Source organism: Hyaena hyaena, unplaced genomic scaffold, assembly GCF_003009895.1.
Source record: "Hyaena hyaena isolate Hyena2069 unplaced genomic scaffold, ASM300989v1 scaffold_208, whole genome shotgun sequence".
In the NCBI taxonomy this organism is placed as follows: Eukaryota; Metazoa; Chordata; class Mammalia; order Carnivora; family Hyaenidae; genus Hyaena; species Hyaena hyaena.
Window position 1 is genome coordinate 1,539,662 of NW_024080839.1, and position 20,530 is coordinate 1,560,191.

The window sequence follows — 20,530 nt, forward strand, 5'->3', positions numbered from 1 at the left end:
GGGTCAAAGAGAGAGGGAGTCACAGACTGAAACAGGCTCCAGGCTCTGAGCTGGCAGTCAGCACAGAGCCCGACGTGGGGCTCGAACCCACGAACCGCGAGATCATGACCTAAGCGAAAGTCGGACGCTTAACCGACTAAGCCACCCAGGCGCCCCTATTTAATGTATTTTTAAGCTTAGAATGGTAGCATCCTTTTTGTAAAAGAAAGTTAAACAATGTAAGGGTATAATACATGATTTGAGTCCCCTGAACAGTTTGGTGTATGTTTTTGAACACTTAAGACATTTCATGAATATATACATGTATTTTTCTATTTGTCCAAAAATGGAATTAATGAAGCTGTCCATAGTTTTGTAACTTTGGCACACTTTAGTACGTCTTTGATAGTTCTCACATTAATACAGATTATCTCACTTTTCCTGGCATCTGCATGGTACATATTTATAGAGTGTATAAATCATAATTCACTGGCGCAGTCTGCCATTGAAGGAGGTTTGTGTTTGCACTTTTCCAAGGCTGCAAACAGAGCTGCCATTCACATTTAACACATTTAAAGGTATGTTTTCTTAATTATTTTCCTTTAAACATAATAGTATTTGGTTCCCAAAGATGGCATTTATCTTGTTTTCTTTGTCCCGAGTGGAGGTACCTGGTTGAGCTCATTAGAACCTTGGAAAGCATCACTGATCACTTCGTGTTTTCTGATGGCATGTATGGTGGCTGTGTAATGAACACTAGGCACTGTGTTCTGTCTTCTGTGCAAGATGCTGAGTTTATACTCATTGGACCATATGAGTACATAACACCTATAAACACAAGGTTGTAAATGTAATTTACTTAAGAGCGACTAATTCCCTGCAAACAGCACACATGCTATTAAGATGTGGTGTGATGATAGCAGCTCTGCCCGCCCTCCTGTTTTCAAGATAGCCAGGAGACGAGCTAGTGCCCCTCCAATGTTACACGCTGGTCCGAGGTTATGGCTCCCTCACGCCCCCTCACCACGGTGTGGAAATGTGCCAGCAGGTCTGCTGTTAGCTTGTTCCGACAGTGAGTGGCTGGATGCTGGTTCCAAGAGAAAGGTTCCCTTTTAAGAACCTGCAGCTGGCCTCATGGACCTTTCCCTGTTGTTTTTACAGAACCTGGAGCTGGTGGAAAAAGGCTTCAGTAACTTGAAGAAACAAATTGAAAATGCCAGAATGTTTGGAGTTCCAGTGGTAGTGGCTGTGAATGCATTCAAGTGAGTACAAAGAGTCGGAGTCCAGGGGGACTGTGGAAAATGGTCAGATATTGGTTATTAAGCCTGTGCTCTTGCAGCCATTAAGGAGGGCCTGTGGTGTGAGTCGCACCACAGACGCCACACAGACTCGTCACTTCTCTCACTGGGGGTCCAGAGGCAGATTTGGCTCCTGTGGGTCCCCTTCTCCACTGGGTGAAGTGGGTGACACATAGGCTGAAGTTAAATGTTCTTTTTGCTCTCTAGAGGCCTTTTGTGCCAACAGAAGGTCATAGCCCTACGGAGTCCCATTATTTCAGTAGGTCTAGTGGGATGTTCTCTTGACAAAGAGTCGAACATATTGAGCTAGAAGTGTTCGTGCGAGAGAGAACTTGTGTAGGCCGTGTAGGTATTGTAGTGCTAGTTTTGGTCTTGTTATAATGGCCTAACCACAGCAGATCGGGAGGCAGCATTTTAACAAAGCTGGTATTTATTGATTCCTGTGATGTGCCTGGAATGTTCTAAGTATTTTGCATGTGTTTGTCAACTAAGCTTGATGACATCCCAATGAAATAAGTGCTATGATGATTCCCATTTTACCACGTGGAAACCAAAGCACACAAGGATTCAATAACTAGCCAAGAGTCCACCCAGATGGTAACTTAGGGAGCCAGGATTCAAACCCAGTCTGTATTACTTGCTTAGTTTCCATTTATCAGTGAGTAACTCAAAAGAGTTTGTCCTCTCTAGCTGTCATTGGTGCTTTAACATGAAGTGCTTCCTTTACAGGACAGATACGGAGGCTGAGCTGGACCTCGTCGGCCGCCTTGCCAAGGAACATGGGGCTTTCGATGCTGTGAAATGCACTCACTGGGCAGAAGGGGGGAAGGGCGCCCTAGCCCTAGCTCAGGCCGTCCAGAGAGCAGCTCAGGCACCCAGCAGCTTCCAGCTCCTTTATGACCTCAAGGTGGGTTACTTGCTGTAAGACAAAAAAAAAAAAAGGCACAATGAGGTTTCTGTGCAGCTGCCTCTCTTTAGAGCCCGTGTTTAGCATCTTCAGCTTTATGAGATTGATTCCCATGTAGGTGACTTACACAATCACAGCCTGGGCTCCCAACCCTAGACAGCTTTCTTAACCAATGCATGTGTCTGCTTATTTACAGAGTAGCAGGTTCAGGCAAGAACGCTCCAGGAGGTTGGCTCTCGGCCTAACTTCTGAAAAGGCTCACAGGACCTTCTCTTTGCTGGCAGGAGAAAGGGTTAAATGCAGAACCAGTAGTATAATTCACTACAGCCTTTATTCCAAGGCATTAGCCACACTGTGGCAAATTGGCAAGGAGCTACATCAAGCTCACAAAAGCTTTCTGACCACTTCCCAGTAGCTGGGGAAGGCAGTGTGCTCCCGAGCTCACTTCCTAGTTCGGGGCGTGCAGAGAGGCTCTTCGGTACAGAGGCTTCGGCATTCTTTTCTTCTCTGAGTAACTTTAAGAGGCACTGCTTATTATGTGATGTGACAAAGTTAGTTCTGAGAAACACTGTTCTTATAGTAGGGTTGCATTTTGTGTTCAGTTTTCTGTGCGTGTATTTCAGGATATGATTAGACGTGAAGCAGTGTGCCCACAACTGGATGCTTTGTGAGAAACTTGGGATGCATGTGGTAGTTAATTCTGCTTGTATTTTCCAGGCTGGTTCTTGGCTTGGTTTTTAAAAAATAATGCTAGACTTTCAAAAATAGCCATAGAAAGGTAGAGGGAAGAAACCCCAGAGTTTTCGAATTTTTAGCATTCTCTTGTTTCTGTTTGCCCTTTGCAGATAAAATACACTGACATTTCATTGACATTGTCCTATTGACATTGACGTTTTCCCGTTAGGCTTTAGTTTTCGAGACTGGTTTGAAAATCTGTTCAACCAATCATATTTTCAGGAAATGCCATAAACACAAATCTGTACACACATGCAAAGAAAGCATTTATTAAGGGACTCTCTCTAGGCCCATCTTCGGTACCTCAGTTAGGAACCCCAGTCCTTGAAGACCAGCAGGAGGCCCAGAAGATATGGAGTAATAAAGACTTTATCATTCATGTCTACTTGGAATGTTCTCTGTTCTGGTAAACAGGGGGCTGCCATTTTTTGTCTTTCTTAGCATCTGTTGGTCTTCAGTCAGCCCTCAACGAAAATGCTTTTGCTTCAGAAGCTCTGAATGTGCCTCGGCATTTATAAAGCTCCAGTGATAAGCTGCATAGAAAAGTAATCTCTTTCGCATCTTTATACAACCGTGATTGAACAGTCCCTTTATTTTTGTCCATTATATAAAGTCTCTCCTTAAATTATCACTGCGTAGCTCAAAAGGGAATTTTTATCTTTATAGATTGTTGCTCCTTTCAGAAAACAACATTTGCCCAATGTGTCCTCCTAGCCTTAGTTGCTAGGGAGCATAGAGTCAGGTATATTGCCTAATTTTAGTACTTTGCTCATCCAAGGAGCCTTCCTTCCCATTTCCTTTAGGCAGTCTCTCCTTATTGCTGTTTGCTCTGCATCCTCATTCCCCAGTGGAGCAGCCCCATGGCGGGGGTGGGGGGAGGGCCCTCACTGGGTGACTGACCACTGGCCTCCGTGCCTGGCCCTGTTTGCTTCAGGTGCCACAGAAGGCATGGCCTTCATGGCACTCGCAGTGCCTGTTGTCGTGTAAGTCACTGGGTGTTTTTTAAATACGTAGGTGATTTTGTTTTTATGGCTATTTCTAAGCAACAGTGATTCGCAGTCACTGTCTTATGTTAAAAATAGCATCTGCCTCTCATATAACAAACTGGGAATTAGTTGTTGGGTGGATACTGGTTGTCTTCCGTCAGGAGTATCCCAGGCCTGGTTCCACAGGGGTCTGATCTCCAATATTAGAATGCTACTTTGTATTTATGAAGAATGAAGTATTCTTGTGTAGTCAGCACTATTGTTTATGGCACCCTTAGGGTGGTCCTAAATACACACGCATGCGCACACGTACACACACACACACACAGTAACCTCATGTCTGTGGGACATTTTCCACTTATAAAATCTGGAGCTTGGTATTAAAAGAAAATACATCCAAGCCACACGCACGTCACGTTATTTGTGTATCTGTTCGCATGTGTAAAAGCATCTTCTTGCCCTTTCGGGAACTTTGACCTGGAGCGTGGCCCTGCCCCGGTGCCGCAGCATCATGTGTGTCTACTCGTGACATCCCCTCTCTTTCCTGTGGATTAGCTTCCAGTTGAGGATAAAATCAGGATCATCGCGCAGAAGATCTATGGGGCTGATGACATTGAATTACTCCCCGAAGCTCAACAGAAAGCTGAAGTTTACACAAAACAGGTAGGTGTTTGGTTGATTGGTTTTTTTCAGCTCTTTACAGAGCAGCCCAGGCCTCAGAGCCCCCGAGTTCTCCCTGCCATGCCGGGTGCCCTCTGCCTCACTTCTCTGGGTGACGGTCTTCTCTTCTCCCCTCTGGATAATGAGTTTGCTTAGGTGGTGCAGTCCTTTATCTCCCCAGAGGTGGGATATGAAAAGTGTCAAAAAGCCATCGAGAAACAGGGAGTGTCTTCCTCAAATACGGAGAGCCTGCCTTCAGTTGTGTCCTCACGTCTGCTCCAGATGATCACTTTTAATTGGTTATATAGATGAAAATAAAATACTCACTTTTGGAATATGGTTGTGAGTGCTTACCTCCTTCACCCAACAGTGATTTTTTGTGGGGGCAGGGATCTCGAATACTAAGCTCGAGGTCAGTGAGGTAGAGATGGATGTGAAGGGAATTAGATGTTTCATTGTCTTTTAAGTTTTAAAAATTTTTAATGTTTATTTTTGAGCGAGAGCGAGCGAGCACGCAGGGCAGGGCAGAAAGAGAGGCAGACAGAATTTGAGTCAGGCTTCAGGCTCTGAACTGTGAGCACAGAGCCCCACATGGGGTTTGAACTCGTGAACCACGAGAACGTGACCTGGGCCGAAGTCCTACGCTTAATTGACTGAGCCACCCAGGCGCCCCGGGAATTAGATGTTTTAAATAAGTCGGAGGACCCGTATCATGACAATGCCCAGAGGTGCTTTGTCGTCAGCTTTTCTCTTGCCCTGCCTTGTCCCTTTCTCTGCCCAGGGCTTTGGGAACCTGCCAGTCTGCATGGCCAAGACACACTTGTCCTTGTCTCACGACCCAGAGCGGAAGGGTGTGCCCGCAGGCTTTGTCCTGCCCATCCGCGACATCCGCGCCAGCGTTGGGGCCGGTTTCCTGTACCCCCTGGTGGGGACGGTGAGTGCTGCAGGCAGAGTGGGGGGCTGTTCATCTGGGCTTCTCATCTGGAAGCGATCCCTGAAACTGTGCAGCGAGTGGCAGCTGAGCAGAGTTCACGGCCGAGGAGCAAGCTGGAGTCGGGCCTGTTAGGGTTAATCCCGCCGTGGGTCCTCCTCGTGTCCATTCAAGGATGAAGCCGTGACTTCTTGTGGTGAACGACAGTTCTGTTTCCCAGGGGCAGTGTGACCTCGACGGGATCCAGGACAAGCCTCGTCGATAGCCCTTGACAGTGCTAATGTATAATCACAGCTGACGCTGATTGGGTACCTTTCACAGACAAATTCAGTCCTGCCAACGGTCCTTGGGGGGTAGGGACAGAGGCTCCTACACTCCCTGGTCTCCTCGGCAGGCTTGCAGCTTATGCCTGAAACTCCAGGAATTGGTTGTTTCTGAGTAAAGAATTGCCCCCTTAAAATGCGGATGAAGCCTTTAGAGGTGGAAAATGAGGTTGCTTATTTCCATTTGGAGATGCATTATCAGATGCTTCCTTATCTTACGACTTCATGCATATTAAAGGGGGAGCTTTGCTGACAGAGAGGGAGAGGGGTGCTTAAGGGCACGCTCACAGTGTGCACTGACCTTCCCAGATTAACGCAGATCCTGTGCCTAGGTTTCCCCCTTAGACCCGCCCAGTGGCCTACACCTGCAGCTTGTCCTTACCTGCAGTACAGGATTGAAATGGTAAGCTGAGCCAATTCCCAATGGAAAAGAAACCAATTCTCCTACTGGAGCTGCATTACTTTTTCAGGATAGAAAGAAAGTGGTAGGAGATGGCATTATAGAATCTGAAGTATATAACATTAAAACCACATCCAGTTTTCACTGCTGGTTTTGGCCTTGGGCAAGTTATTAAAAATGTGTACCCTGCTCCACCCAGCCTTCAGCGTGGGGCAAACTGGCGCCCCTTCAGCCACTGCAGAGAGCAGGAAGCTGAGCTGTGTCATGACGTTCTTCAGTCCTTGGGATTTATAGGAATTACCTTTCGAAAGGAATGTTCAACCATTGGCCTGGCAGCTTGACTGTCACAGAAACGGGTGTTATTCTCTCCTGACACACTGTCAGCACTGCCAGCTGGAAGAGCAAGAGCTGCACTGCGTTCACCTTCAACGTGCATGCAGGGGGATGGCTATAGAGAGGAAGGCAAATCAGACAGGTCCAGCCTGAGTTTGCCAGTAGCCTGTCTGCCTCAGGGGGCACATGCCCATTGTCTTCAGCATCACCTCCAGGCTTTTCTGCTAGGTCTGAGGACCGATCCCTTCCTTCCCCCTTCTTGTCCACACACCCAGCAGTTGCCTACAGAGTTCAAGAATAGAGACTGATATCAGATTCCTATAGAATGTTCTGGGAAGTTATAGTTAAGTTGTGGAAGTTCAGCTTAAACTCTTACTGTCTGGATCTGATTTGGAACTTGTACATATGCATTATACAAGGTATTGTTACAGGTGAAAGTGTATAGAGTTGTTACTTAACATGCCTTAAGGATTCGCAGCTAGGTAGTAGTTGTTAAAGCCAGGTCTTTAGAAGAGAAGCAAGTACAAATATAACCTGTAGGCATTATGAACTCTGTTTTAGAAGGCCCAACTGGACCCCTAAGAATAGTGATTGTAAAACTATCTAGATTTTGTACAGAAATGTCTTGGCACAAGTTAAAGGATACTAATTCCTCATGTGCTGCTGAAGCAAAATAATATGGGCATCAACATAAGACCTACTAAAATAAATTAAAACAAAATTAAAAAGGCAAACCCTACACCTCCCTTTGGTCTTGTGAGGGCTGAGGAGGGGGGAGGTGACTCTTCAGCCCGCCCTCCACCTGCCTTAGGAAATGAAGGTGGAAGTCCCTCCTTGCTACTTCTTATTGCAATGGTCAGTGTGGAAGACGGTAGTGAAGCCTGGCGTTGGCTTGCCGGAGACACAGTGGTCTCTGTGAGGCCGTAGCAGGATCAGTGACTTGGTGTGTAACAAGAAGAGCGCCCCCTTTATTCACAACTGTAAAATAATACTCTATCTTTGTGCCTTGGGCTTTTTATCTAAAGGGAAGGTAGAAACGAAGATCACTTTATTTTTAATGCTATTTCACATTTCCTAGATGAGCACAATGCCCGGACTCCCCACCCGGCCCTGTTTCTATGATATCGATTTGGACCCAGAAACCGAACAGGTGAATGGGTTGTTCTAAACAGGTAAGTTGTTATTGGTGAGAGTTTTGCTTTTTTCCCTTACGAGGCATATTTGTGAATTACGGGACTCCAGCTAATGCTCTGAAAATGCATATTATAATGCTTTCAAAATGTCTGTCTCCAAACATCCAACACATTTTTGGAAAAGGAGCATGGTTTGTCAAGGGGCAGTGTAGGGGAGAAAGCCACTGTGTCGTGAGCTCTAGAGGAACTGGCGCAGAAGCTGGGTTCCGAGTCATTGGCACCCTGGAGAACAGGCACCACTGGGGGCCTGGGTACTCTGAGTAGATGGTGGGCAGGAGTTAAGTAAAGTCCCAGAACGTAGAAAAGAAGAGGAAACAGTCCAGGATTTCTTGGGGTCTTAAGTAAAAGGCTCCCAGACACTCATCATGATGAATGAGCCTTCCTTAGACACATCTGGTTTAAATTTCAAAAACATCAAAGATGTAAACCTAAAAAGCTTTCTCCAGGAAAGAAGAAATGGTGTGTCAGTGAGAAAATGGGAATTAGACTAGAATTAGCATTCACTTGTGTTCTTATCAGCAGTAATGGGCTTTTCGACAATGGAGGAATAGCCTCCACGTTTACCGGGAAAGCTGACTTCCCACCTGCACTTAACACCCCACCAGATCTATCCCAGTGTTTTCAGAGAAGTGCAGGTTTGCCATCCCACCTCCCTTCCTAGGAAGCTATTTAGCTGTGTACTCCAGCAAAACGGGGAATAAACCAAGAAAACGGAAGACCTGGTTTTCAGGAAACCGAGTCCCGATCTGGGCAGTTATGAAGGGGAATCCTGACAGCTGCAAGTGACCTAGATTTACAAGTCTAGGAATTGAGGAACGCTAACTAGAAGGAGCCAAAGACAAGGGTGTCAGGGTAATAATGCAGAACGAAAGCTCTCACACTGTTTAAGAGAGTCAAGGTCCAGGTGATGGCAAAGTGTAGTCCTCTTCTCAGCAGCTGCAAGGATGGGTGCTCCTACAGAGGGAGAAGAGACGGTGTGCTTGTGTGACACTGGAAATGTCCCCCCGGCTCACGCCTGGCCCGGCCCTGAACAGTGTTCACATAGCCATAGTGGAAGTGCCACGCGTTGTGTTCAGGTCCGTGGGCAAACCCTACTCTACCAGAGTTCGGTGTGGACAGGATGGAAACGTTAACAACTTTGGCAGCTCTAGAGGAGAATGCTGGGGCGGGGGTTGCAGCTCATAGAAACGTTTACTTCTTGTGTCCTTTCCCTTCTAGATTGCTCCTCTTCGAGAAGCTGCTCTGAATGTCTGGCCAGTGTCTATTCAGGCCGACTATTGGTTAGGAAGTGTGGGGAAGGTGGAGAGGAGTCAGCCCCTGCCCTGAAGATCTTCTAAAAGAAAGAGCAGGAGTTTACCCAGGAACCTTTCTTCAGTCTTAATTCCCACCACGATGTATAAATTAACATAAATCATGCACAATTCTGCTTACTTGATTGAAGTTCCACCGAATAAAAGGAAATGATTTTGTGATCTGGATGTTTAAATATGAATTGTAGCCACACAGACTGTGCTGCAGTATCGCTGCCGTCCTGGGGGAGCCCCTTTGCCAGCAGGCCCCCCCGGGACTGAAGAAGCAAGTTGCAAGACATTCTTTATTGACACTGTTGTGTCCCAAGGGGTAAATGATGCATGCTTGCAGATTTTTGAGGGGACATAATCGGGACACCTCCTGAGAAGGTGGAGTGGGAAGTAGGGTATAGAGAATGTGCCTTTTTAATCACATACCTTTCCATATTGTTCCTTGAAAACAAACAGATCTGAGAAAGTGCTTATCCACTTCTGTGAGGGGGTCGCATTTCTGGTACAGCTTTAGCACCATTTATTTTTAAGTCCTCACAAAGGATGGTCATAACGCCCTGACTACAGGTCCATCCTGTCTGCTCTGTTGGTTCAGCAAATGTTCATTGAGCTTATGTGCTCCTGTGCCTGGGCTCTCTCCCTCCCTCCGGAATGTTTTCCCTGAAATGTTTCCCTCCTTTTCTTGCTTATCTTCTGTCTCTGTTCTTCCTTTCCTGTTTTCCCTTCCCTCTTCTCCCTTATCTTTCTGCGTTGGATCCTTCCAGAAGATGTTGTATCACCATTGATGCCTATGTAAACACTGCTGGCATTGGCAGAGCAGTATTTTTCCTGGTGTCTTTGGTTTTCTTACATTTAACTCCCTAGGTTCACGTCGGCATTGTAATATAGTCAGTTTTGCCATCCAAAGAATTGATGGTGGTGCTTTGGGGACATATGGTAAAGGGGTCATGAGTGCAGAGCCCCATGCTTTGTGCTGTTCCTGGCACGTTGTACACAATGATGTTGTCAGTTCCTGTTCCAAAGCGTCATTTGGGCCCTCTCTGCACAGAGTTCACTGTTTTTGATGTCTTTTTTTAATGTCCTCTGAGACCTCATCTGGAATGGGACTTGCCAGGAATTCATTCTGTAAATAAGGGAAGGAAGCAGGCTATTTATTGTTAGACATTGGTGACTCAAAGATCATCTTAAAAGATTTAGGTTTCCCCATATCACCAAAAGCCAGATGGGTTTATATCCTTAATATTGGTAAGAATAGTGAACACGATTGGTGGGAGAGGGTGAGTAGAGGTGTAGAAGCCAAAGTTGGTAAACAAAACCCTAATGTAATTAGTCCAAATTATTTCTACCAGATATTTAGAATGAATGGACAGTCACTAATGCAAGAATTTTCCTAAGAGGGAGTAAAATACGTCTTCAGTAAAAATTCAAATGGTACAACTTGCTTTTTCCACCTGCCATTATATCTTGGAGATCTTACTATGTCAGCAGTTTGAGATACACCTTGTTTTTTACGGCTGTGTAGTATTTCCACAGTCCTCTATTGTTGGACACTTCCCATCATTTTTGGTTATTGCTATCAAAAATCAGAGAGCAGTGAATTTGCTCTTATGTATCTGTGAGGTTTGCAGAGAACCACGTGTTGGGTAAATTGTTAGCAATGGAATTGCTCAAAAGTGACCTCTAGCTTCAAAATGGGAGCTGACCTTTGGGTAGAAATGTGTAGAGAGAAGTTTTAACAGACCATATTTATAAATTAGGTTTGTATCTCCATTTTACAGAAAGGCAAACTTCATAATTGCCGTACTTGCTGCCTGCCAGATAGTCTTGGTAAAGTCCTCTGACTCAAGCCTCTGCTCTTAACTATCATTCTGCTGCTCATCAGAGCTATTCCTGGAAGGCAGCCCCTGCCACGTGGTACAGAAGTAGACTTCCCATTTGTGACAGGTGGAAAGCTATGCCCATTTCACTTCCCTCTTGAAGGAAGGGATGATGAAAGGTGGAAGAAGCAGAGGGAAGAAATAAAGAGGTCAGGAAGGCTGCTGAGCAATTATTAACAGCATGGGGGTTTGTGCCATTGATTCTTCAGTCTGGTTAAGTGTGATGCAGAGGGGCGCCTGGCTGGCTTAGTTAGTGGAGCATGTGACTCTCGGTCTCCAGGCCGTGAGGTTGGGCCCCACGTTGGGAGTAAAGATTGCTTAAATTTAAAAAAAAATTTGTTTTTGGTGCGCCTGGGTGGCTTAGTCGGTTAAGCGTCCGACTTTCGCTTAGGTCATGATCTCGCGGTTCGTGGGTTCGAGCCCCGCGTCGGGCTCTGTGCTGACTGCCAGCTCGGAGCCTGGAGCCTGTTTCAGTCTGTGACTCCCTCTCACTCTGACCCTCCCCTGTTCACGCTGTCTCTCTCTCTCCTAGAAATAAATAAAACATTAAAAAAAAAATTTGTTTTTAAAGGATAAATAACTGCAGGCTAATTGAAGACCTAAATTCAAGACCTACAGAAGCATTAGTGCTCTGGGTACATATTAGTACGTTTTGCCAGACAAAGTCTGATGTCTTTACCTTGAAGCGAAGAGCCCTTTCAGATCACTGGCCTCCCTGTTTCCATTTTTTTTTTTTTAAGTATTTTTATTTATTTCTAGGAGAGAGAGAGAGAGACAGCATGAGCAGGGAAGGGTCAGAAAGAGAGGGAGACACAGAATCTGAAATAGACTCCAGGCTCTGAGCTGGCTGTCAGCACAGAGCCCGACGCGGGGCTCGAACCCACGAACCGCGAGATCATGACCTAAGCGAAAGTCGGACACTTAACCGACTAAGCCACCCAGGTGCCCCTCCCTGTTTCCATTCTTAACCCTTCTCTGGGCCACTAGTGCTTTCCCTCCCCATATTTGTAATGTTACTGATGAACAGATTGGACCTTCGATATTCTCTACTTCAGAGGCTGTTGCCATGCACTGAAGATCTACATAACACTCTTAGTTCAGAAGAGGCAGCAATGTGCTATCAAGTAAAGCAGATTACAACAGAACTGCCGTTGAGTTTGCATTCACTGGTACAACCTGATGGTGCCCAGAAACCGATAAAAATACCAGAGAACGTGAGCTACAGGTTCGTTTAATGGTGTACCAGGAAAGGGTGCGGTGGGCTGATTCCCAGAAGGCCTCCAAAATTTTTGTAAGAATTAACTCCTAAAGAGTTCTAAACCATTTTTTGGTAGCTACATGCCCAGGCCATGGGTGGGTGAGGGCCAGGATGGGAGAAATGGTATGATCAGATAAAGGATGAATTCAGATAAACATGCAAGCTATTCTATTGGCACACTATGTCTGGTGATATTAACAAGATAAGCTGTAGGTAGGATAATTTCTCCTCAGATTGGAGAAATATATTTATAGCCTGTTTCTCATTATATAATGAAAAGCTACTAATGGAGTAGCAGACAACGATACGGGTGATAGCTTACCAACTGTCACTTAAGTGAGTTCAGGGATGACAGGTTTCTTTCATGCATGAAGTACTGAATACATTTCTTAAAACTCAAATATGGCATCAATTTCTAGGCATATCCTAAAGAAAAACCACAGTGCAGTATTTTATTTATAGCACTATATTCTTTGTGTGTGTGTGCGCGTGCACGCCTTTGTGCATGTGGTAGAGGTTGGGGATGAGTTACTTGAAATACACCTTAAAGAAATCTTTCCTTCAAATACAAAACCAATTTACCTCAGCCTCTTACCAGTTCCCTTCCACTGGCCTTTTTTTTCCCCCCAAGACTAGCAATTAGAATAAGATCTACAAGTCATTGAGGTGGCCTTTATTGTTTTTAACCTGTCCCTTGTGTTATTTCCAACTCCTACCTAATAAGGCCGCTCTTCTACCCTATCTTCGTCTGGATAAGCTCATCTTATTTCTGCCTGAAATTGTTGTAAATGCCCATGTCTAGTAGATTTGGGAAAACTTGGATCTCAGTGACTAATAGCATCTCAGTTTATGAGTGGCAGGAATTTCTTTTGGCTTGTTTGAAGTTCAAAGGTGTCAGCGAGCTTAGCAACCCATCTGGGGACATCAATGGCATCTTCACAGGCTGCTGTTGGCTGTCTGCACAAGGATAAACTGAATTCTTAATTACCACTGAAGTGGATGCTTATAGATTTTCCTGTTTTACAGCTTGTCTCTAACTTTACCTGTAAATTTAAGACCATGACAACTTAAGATTTGGTTTTGCAGTTGTGACCTAATGGTACTTTCTTAAGTCTCAGTGAGGGCTACAGAATCTCACAAAGGTAAAATATTCCTGGAAAAACATCCAAAAGCAGATAACATTACTTTCCCTGAAGATCAGGATCCTATCAAAGAATGGAGGTAAGTACAACCGCTTTTCAGTAATTCTTGGCTCCCGCCTTAATAGGTTCTTCATGTGGATGGTGTCCCGGGGAGGGCCCCAGAGGAGCCCAGAACTGCAACCCGAAAGGACCTCACTGCTGGAACTCCCAGGAATGCTCTGGTAGGTGCCGGTAATCCTGAAGCATGTCACCTAAGCCCTCAGAGCAACACCTCTCCTTGGTTAATGAAACCGATGCGCTAAGTGTACTAATTTGAGGTGCGTTTCACTACGCTAGCAACTGCTTTAGAGAAAGATCCAGAACATGTATGAAAATACACAACGCAGTCGTCCAGTCAGGAAGGAGGGGAGATGGAGCCTGTGCCCTTTGCTCTGATTGAGACTGGAATCCCGAGAAAAGCCATCTCCTGATCCCCACTCCCGCTTAATCGAGAGGGACAAGATTAAGCAGACATTGGAAACACATGGGTTCCTATGCCCTTCTGACCTCCTCCGCACACAGATTGCATCGCTCCTACCTGCGCCCCTGGACTAGGGAGATTACTGTGTGTCTAGGTCTTGGGCCTGAGAGTCCATTTGGCAGTGAACCATAATAACACCGTTACACCCAAAGCCACTGCTAGGAAAGTTGGTTTGCTTCCATTTGTATTTTGTTTGTTTCCATTCATATATGTAATTTTCTCTCCAAACGAGCTCTCCCTCTGCAGTTTTGAATCCTACGTGGTATCGGCCGTGACTTTAAATATTTGGTGTGTTTGGGGGGCTTCAATGGGACTGCCAATAATTTAAAACCTGATTTTGCTACTTTGCGTCTCAGGAAATGCGGAGCTCATTCCCCCTGTCGCCACCCCATCTGCCAGCCCTCCCTTCGGGTGGTCCCCCGCCCCTGTCCAGACGTGGTAGCGCGGCGGGGACTCGCGCGGGGGCTGGAAGCGCCGGGTGCGCTCCCACGCGGCGGGGGCAGCGGCTCGCAGGCCGCGCCCCCGCCCCCCGCCGCCGGCCCTGGCCCCGCCCCGCGCCCGCCCACCCGGCGCGCATTGGTGCCGCGGGCTGTCGCTCCCCGCTCTCTGGGGAGGGGGCGCCGCGGGCTGCGGTCCCACTGCAGAGGGTTGTTCTCTGCGCGTGCGACCGGGGCTTCCCGGCTTCCCGGCTTCCTGGACGCCGGGCCTCGCGAGCCGCCCCCTGACCTCGGCGGCAGGGTCGCCGGGGACCCTCGCGCCCTCGGTAAGTGAGGGACGGCGAGGCGGTGGCAGGGAAGGGAGTGGGGGCCGGGGTCAGGTCCTCTGGCCGCCTGCGCGGCGGGGTGGGCGCCCGCAACCCGGGTCCCCGAGGTGACCAGGGTAAGAACCGGGAGAGGGTCGTTCGTCAGGCGGACGCGCCAGCCGGCGCCAGCCGGGTCAGCTGTGCCCACCTACCCTCTTCGCGGTACAGCTCGTCCTGGCAGCCGGGGTTGCGGGGACCGCTTTTCCTTCGTGACCCTCATTTGAGGGAGATGTGATTTGGGGTCCGTGGCCATCATAATTGTGCAGAGAGCCTGAAGCTGGGCTCTCTGCTCCACGCCCCCGGCACTTTCCTTTTTGAGTACTTTATCGTGCGCTCCAGCACCTGCCGCGGGCGCGTCCGGCCGCGACGAGACGCCTTCCTCCCGGGGGCAGCCTGGCGGTCCGCATCTGGCCCTGGGAGAGACTCGCAGCTTTCCTCGCGAAGCGCTTGCCCTCTTCCTCCGTGCTTCTCTGCTCAAGGAGAAAAGTGGCGTTAGACTTGCAGTTCTGTCAGGAAATGACAGCGGGGACTTTACGATTACTGCGGCGATAAAAGTACCCTGCTGGCGAAGGAGGAATCATCTGCAGAGTAACATTCTTCAAAGTTGTAATGTCTACAGATTGCATTTTCCCCCATTTCAGTTAGGTTTTGGAGAACTTGTTGTTGTTTTTTAATATATATATTTTTTAGTTTATTTCTAGGAGAGAGAGAGGGAGACAGACTGAAACAGGCTCCAGGCTCTGAGCTGGCAGTCAGCACAGAGCCCGACGCGGGGCTCGAACCCACGAACCGCGAGATCGGACCTAAGCGAAAGTCGGACGTTTAACCGACTAAGCCACCCAGGCGCCCCGAATTTGTTTTATTTCTACCGTGATATCCATTCAAGTGAGCTTCTCAGGCAGTTAGTTGTCTTTGGGCAATCCAGGGCAAGTTCAAATCATTACCGTCTTAAACATGGTCCAATTTCAGTGTTTCTATTAGTTATACATCCTCTGGTTGGTGAGCACTCTCAGGTGCTGAGAACTCCAGGGCATGGGAAGACAGAGAGAGCTGTTATCAGCTGTGGTTCTAGGGCTGTGGAAGCATCATGCGAGGAGGCACACTGTACAATGTTCATGTTTTAGTTCCATCGCTGTTCTAGGTTGACCTTGTCTTTCTGTTAGGGGCATGGAGTATGTACCTCCAACCTAAGGGAATACTTATATCATAAACTGATTTGCAGAGTTCCAGTTCGTTTTGTGGTTCAGAGAATCAAGAGCTGCCCAAATAAACCTGCAACACTGAAGGATTTACGTAAAAATAGTACAAAGAAAGAGTCCCTTTGCTTATTTTAGGACACCCATCAACAAAAATTCATATGTTTGTTAAGATCCTCCCCTCACATCTGTGGTCATTTGGTGTTGTCATGCTGGTCTGTGGATTAATTTTATATTTATGTATAACTAATCAGTTTGCCAATCACATAGCTTAGCAATTATCTTTGGCTCTCTGATTAGTTCCAGAACCAAGAAAACAAAATATAAGGAATTTCAGAAGCTTGATTTTAAAATAACAAGAACTCAGGGGCGCCTGGGTGGCTCAGTCGGTTAAGCGTCCGACTTCAGCTCAGGTCATGATCTCACGGTTTGTGGGTTTGAGCCTTGTGTCAGGCTCTGTGCTGACAGCTTGCTCCGAGCCTGGAGCCTGTTTCAGAGTCTGTGTCCCCCTCTCTCTCTGCCCCTCCCCTGCTCATGTTGTCTATCTCTCTCCCTCAGAAATAAATAAAACATTTTAAAAAATAATTAAAAAATAAAATAACAAGAACCCAGCCTAGTCTTGGTTCAATTATGAGTTCATGGGCTGCATTATGGTTAAACAACTGTTAAGCAATTAAAACATTTTTGACTAGTGAATCTAGGAATCTAGTGCAGATTAGTATCTCCAAATGATTCATTTTCATGATAAAACTCTATTGCTCACTTTCAGAGCATGGCCTTCAGAAACAGGCAATCTTCGGTTGAATCCAGTCTCTGTTACCTCCTAGCTGTGTAATATCGGGCAAGTTGCTTAACTCTCTTGTGCCTCAGTTTCTTCCTCTGTAGGTAGTGATACCAGCGCCTACCCACTTTGTAATGTTGGGGGGAAGACTAGAGATGTATGTAAAAGTGCTTAGCCTTACCTAATGCACAGATGCTGCTCAACAAATGTTAATTTTTATTATCATTCACTCTTACTGACCTTTGACTATATGGTCATTATGGAAAACTTTTGAACAGTAGATACTAAGGGGAAAAAATGTCAAAATTATACAACTAAATTTAAGAGTGGAGAGTGACGGTGATGTTAAATTTTCCAAAAGTATGTATGAAAAGTAGCACCTCCCTGATGGAGCATACATTTTTAGAACAGAAACCTTATGGTAGAATGGAAAGAACATTGGAGAGGCAAAGTCTTCGGTTCTCACTCCAGCAATGACCTTATCTAACTGTATGGCTTTCAGCAGTCCAACCACCCACTCTGGAGCTCAATTTCTTCATCTGGCTGGACTTGAAAAATCTCTAAGATCCTTTGCAGCTGCAGAGTTATTTATTGCATGTAATAAAAATGACCCTAGCTTGCTTATCACCTTGCCTTTCATTGTTTTGTTAATGTTGTTTGTTTGTTAACTTGGAATTGAGTCATAAACATTCATTAAGACAGCACACTGCAAGAATTTATATCAGATTTGCAAATAATACAAGATGACGTTTTAACAGAGTAGAGAAAAATAAATTCACATGGAAATGTTTTTGATATTTCAATTCTCCAGTTATTTCAGTAAGTTCTTATATGGGAAACATGCCTGGTAGAATCATATACATTCAACAGAAATCTAGGAAATTGTTTTCCTAGAAAACAATAGGCTGATGGTGAAATAAAATGCCACTCTCTTTTCTCTCATCAGGTTGATCCTTAAGTAAAATAAAAATCTATCCCATAAAGGGCTTTCATGAAGAAATTAAAGAGAGAAATTACAAGTAATAGAGATACTAGGAATTGTATGCTGGAGAAACCACCTAAAATTACCGTATGGAGTAAGACAAAAGGAGTGAATACATCCGGAAGAAATTTTACTTCGTATGATACTTTTGCCATTTTTCTGTCATAAAGGCTGCTAAGGAAGAAAGAATATAGTTTTCTAGAGAAAGAACGAGTGTAATGTAAAAATGGAAGCTGCAGTTTCTGAAATTCAAGTCGAAAACAAGGATGAGAAGAGACCAACGGAAGTTAGTCCTCAAGATGAGCGGCAGGAGGAAAAAGCATCAATGCTTTGCTTCAAGAGAAGAAGGAAAGCAGCCAAAGAAATGAAGCCCAAAGCTACCTCTAAAGCTGCTGATGCAGCAAGAATGTGTCCCCCAGAAGCAGGAGCTTCTGATCAGCCACAGCCCCCCAGGGGGACCTGGGCCTCAATCAAACGTCTTGTAACACACAGGAAAAGATCAGCATCTTCAAAACATCAGAAGCCCTTTGAGGCTCAAGTGCAACCTGAAATCAGTGCTGAGGATGCTGATCTTTCTAAGAAAAAGGCAAAATCCAGACTTAAGATTCCCTGCATAAAATTCTCAAAAGGAGAGAAAAGAAGTAATCATTCCAAAATTATAGAAGACTCTGACTGCAGCCTCCGGGTCCAGGGAGAGGCTGAACGTTTGGGTACAGAAGCTCCAACCCAATCCCAGGCAGCCACGCCCAAGTTGCCCCAGGACGTGAGTAAAGATGTCTCAGAGAAAGGGGGCGATGAGGTCTGTGAGCCAAATGCGAGCAACCGCACAACTGCACCTGGGGAAAAAGTGATTGCCGTGGAACTTGGGTCAGACACGGGGCATTCTGCCATCCACACGGGAACTCTGGTCCTTGAAAGAGATACTGAAACGACAGAGGAAAAGCAAAGTGTTCAACCCCAGCCGGCAGGCCCGCTTGAAACTTCAGAAACACAACATCAACTACCCGAGGTTTCAGATGTTCCTCTGTCACCTGCAACCCCCGCTCAGCAAATCGTGGAAGAGGCCAAAACCAATATCCTAGAAAGTGGACCAAATCAGGAACAGCCTGAAAGTAGAGAGATTGTTGCTAAAGGGAGTGAGCCAAAAGATACTGACCTGAGCCAGGAATCAGAGCTTAGAGGAAATGAGGTCACTGCAGAGAAACCAAAACCAGAAGAAAGCAAAAGAATGGAGCCGATTGCTATTATTATTACAGACACTGAAATCAGCGAATTTGATGTTAAGAAATCTAAAAACGTCCCTAAGCAATTCTTAATTTCAATTGAAAATGAGCAAATAGGGGTTTTTGCTAACGATAGTGGTTTTGAGGGCAGAACTTCAGAACAATATGAAACCCTCTTAAAAGAAACGGCTTCTTCTCTTGTCAGAAATGCTATCCAATTGTCTATAGAACAGCTGGTTAATGAAATGGGCTCTGATGATAATAAAATAAACAATCTTCTGCAGTGACTTAATTTCCAGATCATGGGAGGAAAAAAAAAGCTTAATGCTGAATTATTTTACATATTTGTGGCATTTCTTACTCAGTAACAAATGAGAGATTTATTATCTGTGGAATTTAAAGGTACAGCTTCAATTCAGAAGTGCTAAAGAATTAAGTTCATAAAACCCTTCCTCCCCCTGAGATGTAGTCACTTCTGGATGAGAGGAAGCCCGTACAGATTGCAGTGCACAGTGACACACAGGGAGTTGTGAAAATGACATGTGGAGATTGGGCTGCTTGGGGAAGGAAGCTGTATTAATTGAGCGCTTATGGTATGACATAAACTCTTTTCTGTTCTCTGATGTCATAAAGCCTGGTTTCCCTTTGACAGTTCGATCCTGTGTATAGGTAAACATCACATTCGATTTTCAAACCTTTTCTTTTCCCCCACAGTGCACTTTGATGTTTAAAATGGTGAATAAGGTGAGCTGTTTTGGTGAATGTGTGATTTATAATTGTTATACACTCATAGGCAGTAGTCTTACCTCAAAAAATATGGCCTTTTCCCAATTTCAGCAGAATGTGCATATTTGAATTAAACATGAGTGTTTTTCTAGTCATGCTTAAATACTGTACAAAAGCCATTCACAATTTACTTCAAACAGACAGATAATTACCAAGTGCAAGGGCGTAGACACAGGCAGGGCATTCTCTCTCTCCGTCTCCTGCCTCCAGCAGACCTGTATAAAGCCATTTCTGCATGGGGTCGTCGTCTACTGAAATGTTTAGAAACAAACAAAACCCAAAAAGCTAAACAAGAGCAACAGCAAAAACAAAAAGAGCGAGATCATTGTTTTCCATCCAGGGGAAGGTGAACTGCCCCAGGAACAAATTCTCTCAGAGAACGTAGGATTCATCTTGCAAGATTGCTTCTCTGGAGACCATATCCATCAACCCCTCCTCAAAGAGGGAATGTGAATTCAAAGCCAGCCTGGCAGTAAAGGTACTAGGAAATCATAATAACCTAGTGAAAATATTATTCATTCTTGACCAAGGATGAGCCAAGTACATAGTTGAATAGAAAGTGAAAAGTTATCACTAAAGCACATTGTATTTTAAATGTCACTGTTCTCTCATTGTGCCCATGTGTCGAGATAACCAGTAACAAACATTTTACATGGATTTTGAAAAATAACTTTTTCATCAGTATTTTCAGTCCAACTAATCCCTTACCAAAAAAAAAAAAAAAAACAACACAACGAACTTAATGTAACAATAACAAGGGCTTATTTGCATTTTATTCAGTTATTTAAATCACCTATCTCATTAATGATTGCCGTATTTTTTGAAAAAGTAATTCCATTTCAATCTTCCCTTGTGTCGAATGGCCATAATACTACGATGCACTTCCCTACCTCACAGGTAAAGGTTCAAACTGTAGA

General features: G+C 45.3%; 2 protein-coding genes and 1 long non-coding RNA gene across 3 annotated transcripts in view; 2 read left to right on the top strand and 1 right to left on the bottom strand.

Moving 5' to 3' along the window:
* Positions 1-9,217, top strand: part of MTHFD1 (methylenetetrahydrofolate dehydrogenase, cyclohydrolase and formyltetrahydrofolate synthetase 1) — a 62,516-nt gene extending 53,299 nt beyond the window's left edge. Inside the window, exons 23-28 of the mRNA XM_039242128.1 lie at positions 1,141-1,241; positions 2,007-2,184; positions 4,461-4,568; positions 5,347-5,499; positions 7,631-7,724; positions 8,964-9,217. Of these exons, the coding sequence (XP_039098059.1) occupies positions 1,141-1,241; positions 2,007-2,184; positions 4,461-4,568; positions 5,347-5,499; positions 7,631-7,720 (630 nt within the window). The 3' untranslated portion in view covers positions 7,721-7,724; positions 8,964-9,217. The remainder of the gene's footprint in view (positions 1-1,140; positions 1,242-2,006; positions 2,185-4,460; positions 4,569-5,346; positions 5,500-7,630; positions 7,725-8,963) is intronic.
* Positions 9,218-9,325: 108 nt separating this feature from the next.
* LOC120238423 lies at positions 9,326-14,265 on the bottom strand. Its single transcript, XR_005530222.1, has 3 exons — positions 13,901-14,265; positions 12,504-12,607; positions 9,326-10,169 (listed from the first exon to the last, which is right to left on the bottom strand). It is a non-coding gene; the product is annotated as an uncharacterized LOC120238423 (long non-coding RNA).
* A 3,316-nt stretch (positions 14,266-17,581) lies between these two features.
* On the top strand, positions 17,582-20,321 carry AKAP5 (A-kinase anchoring protein 5). Its single transcript, XM_039242139.1, has one exon. The coding sequence runs from the start codon at positions 17,831-17,833 to the stop codon at positions 19,112-19,114; it is 1,284 nt and encodes a 427-aa protein (XP_039098070.1). The 5' UTR covers positions 17,582-17,830; the 3' UTR covers positions 19,115-20,321.
* The last annotated feature ends 209 nt before the right edge of the window (positions 20,322-20,530 follow it).

What these genes read in the sequence shown, in the direction of transcription:
- AKAP5 (XM_039242139.1), top strand. Translation starts at nt 17,831, where the DNA reads ATGGAAGCTGCAGTTTCTGAAATTCAAGTCGAAAACAAGGATGAGAAG.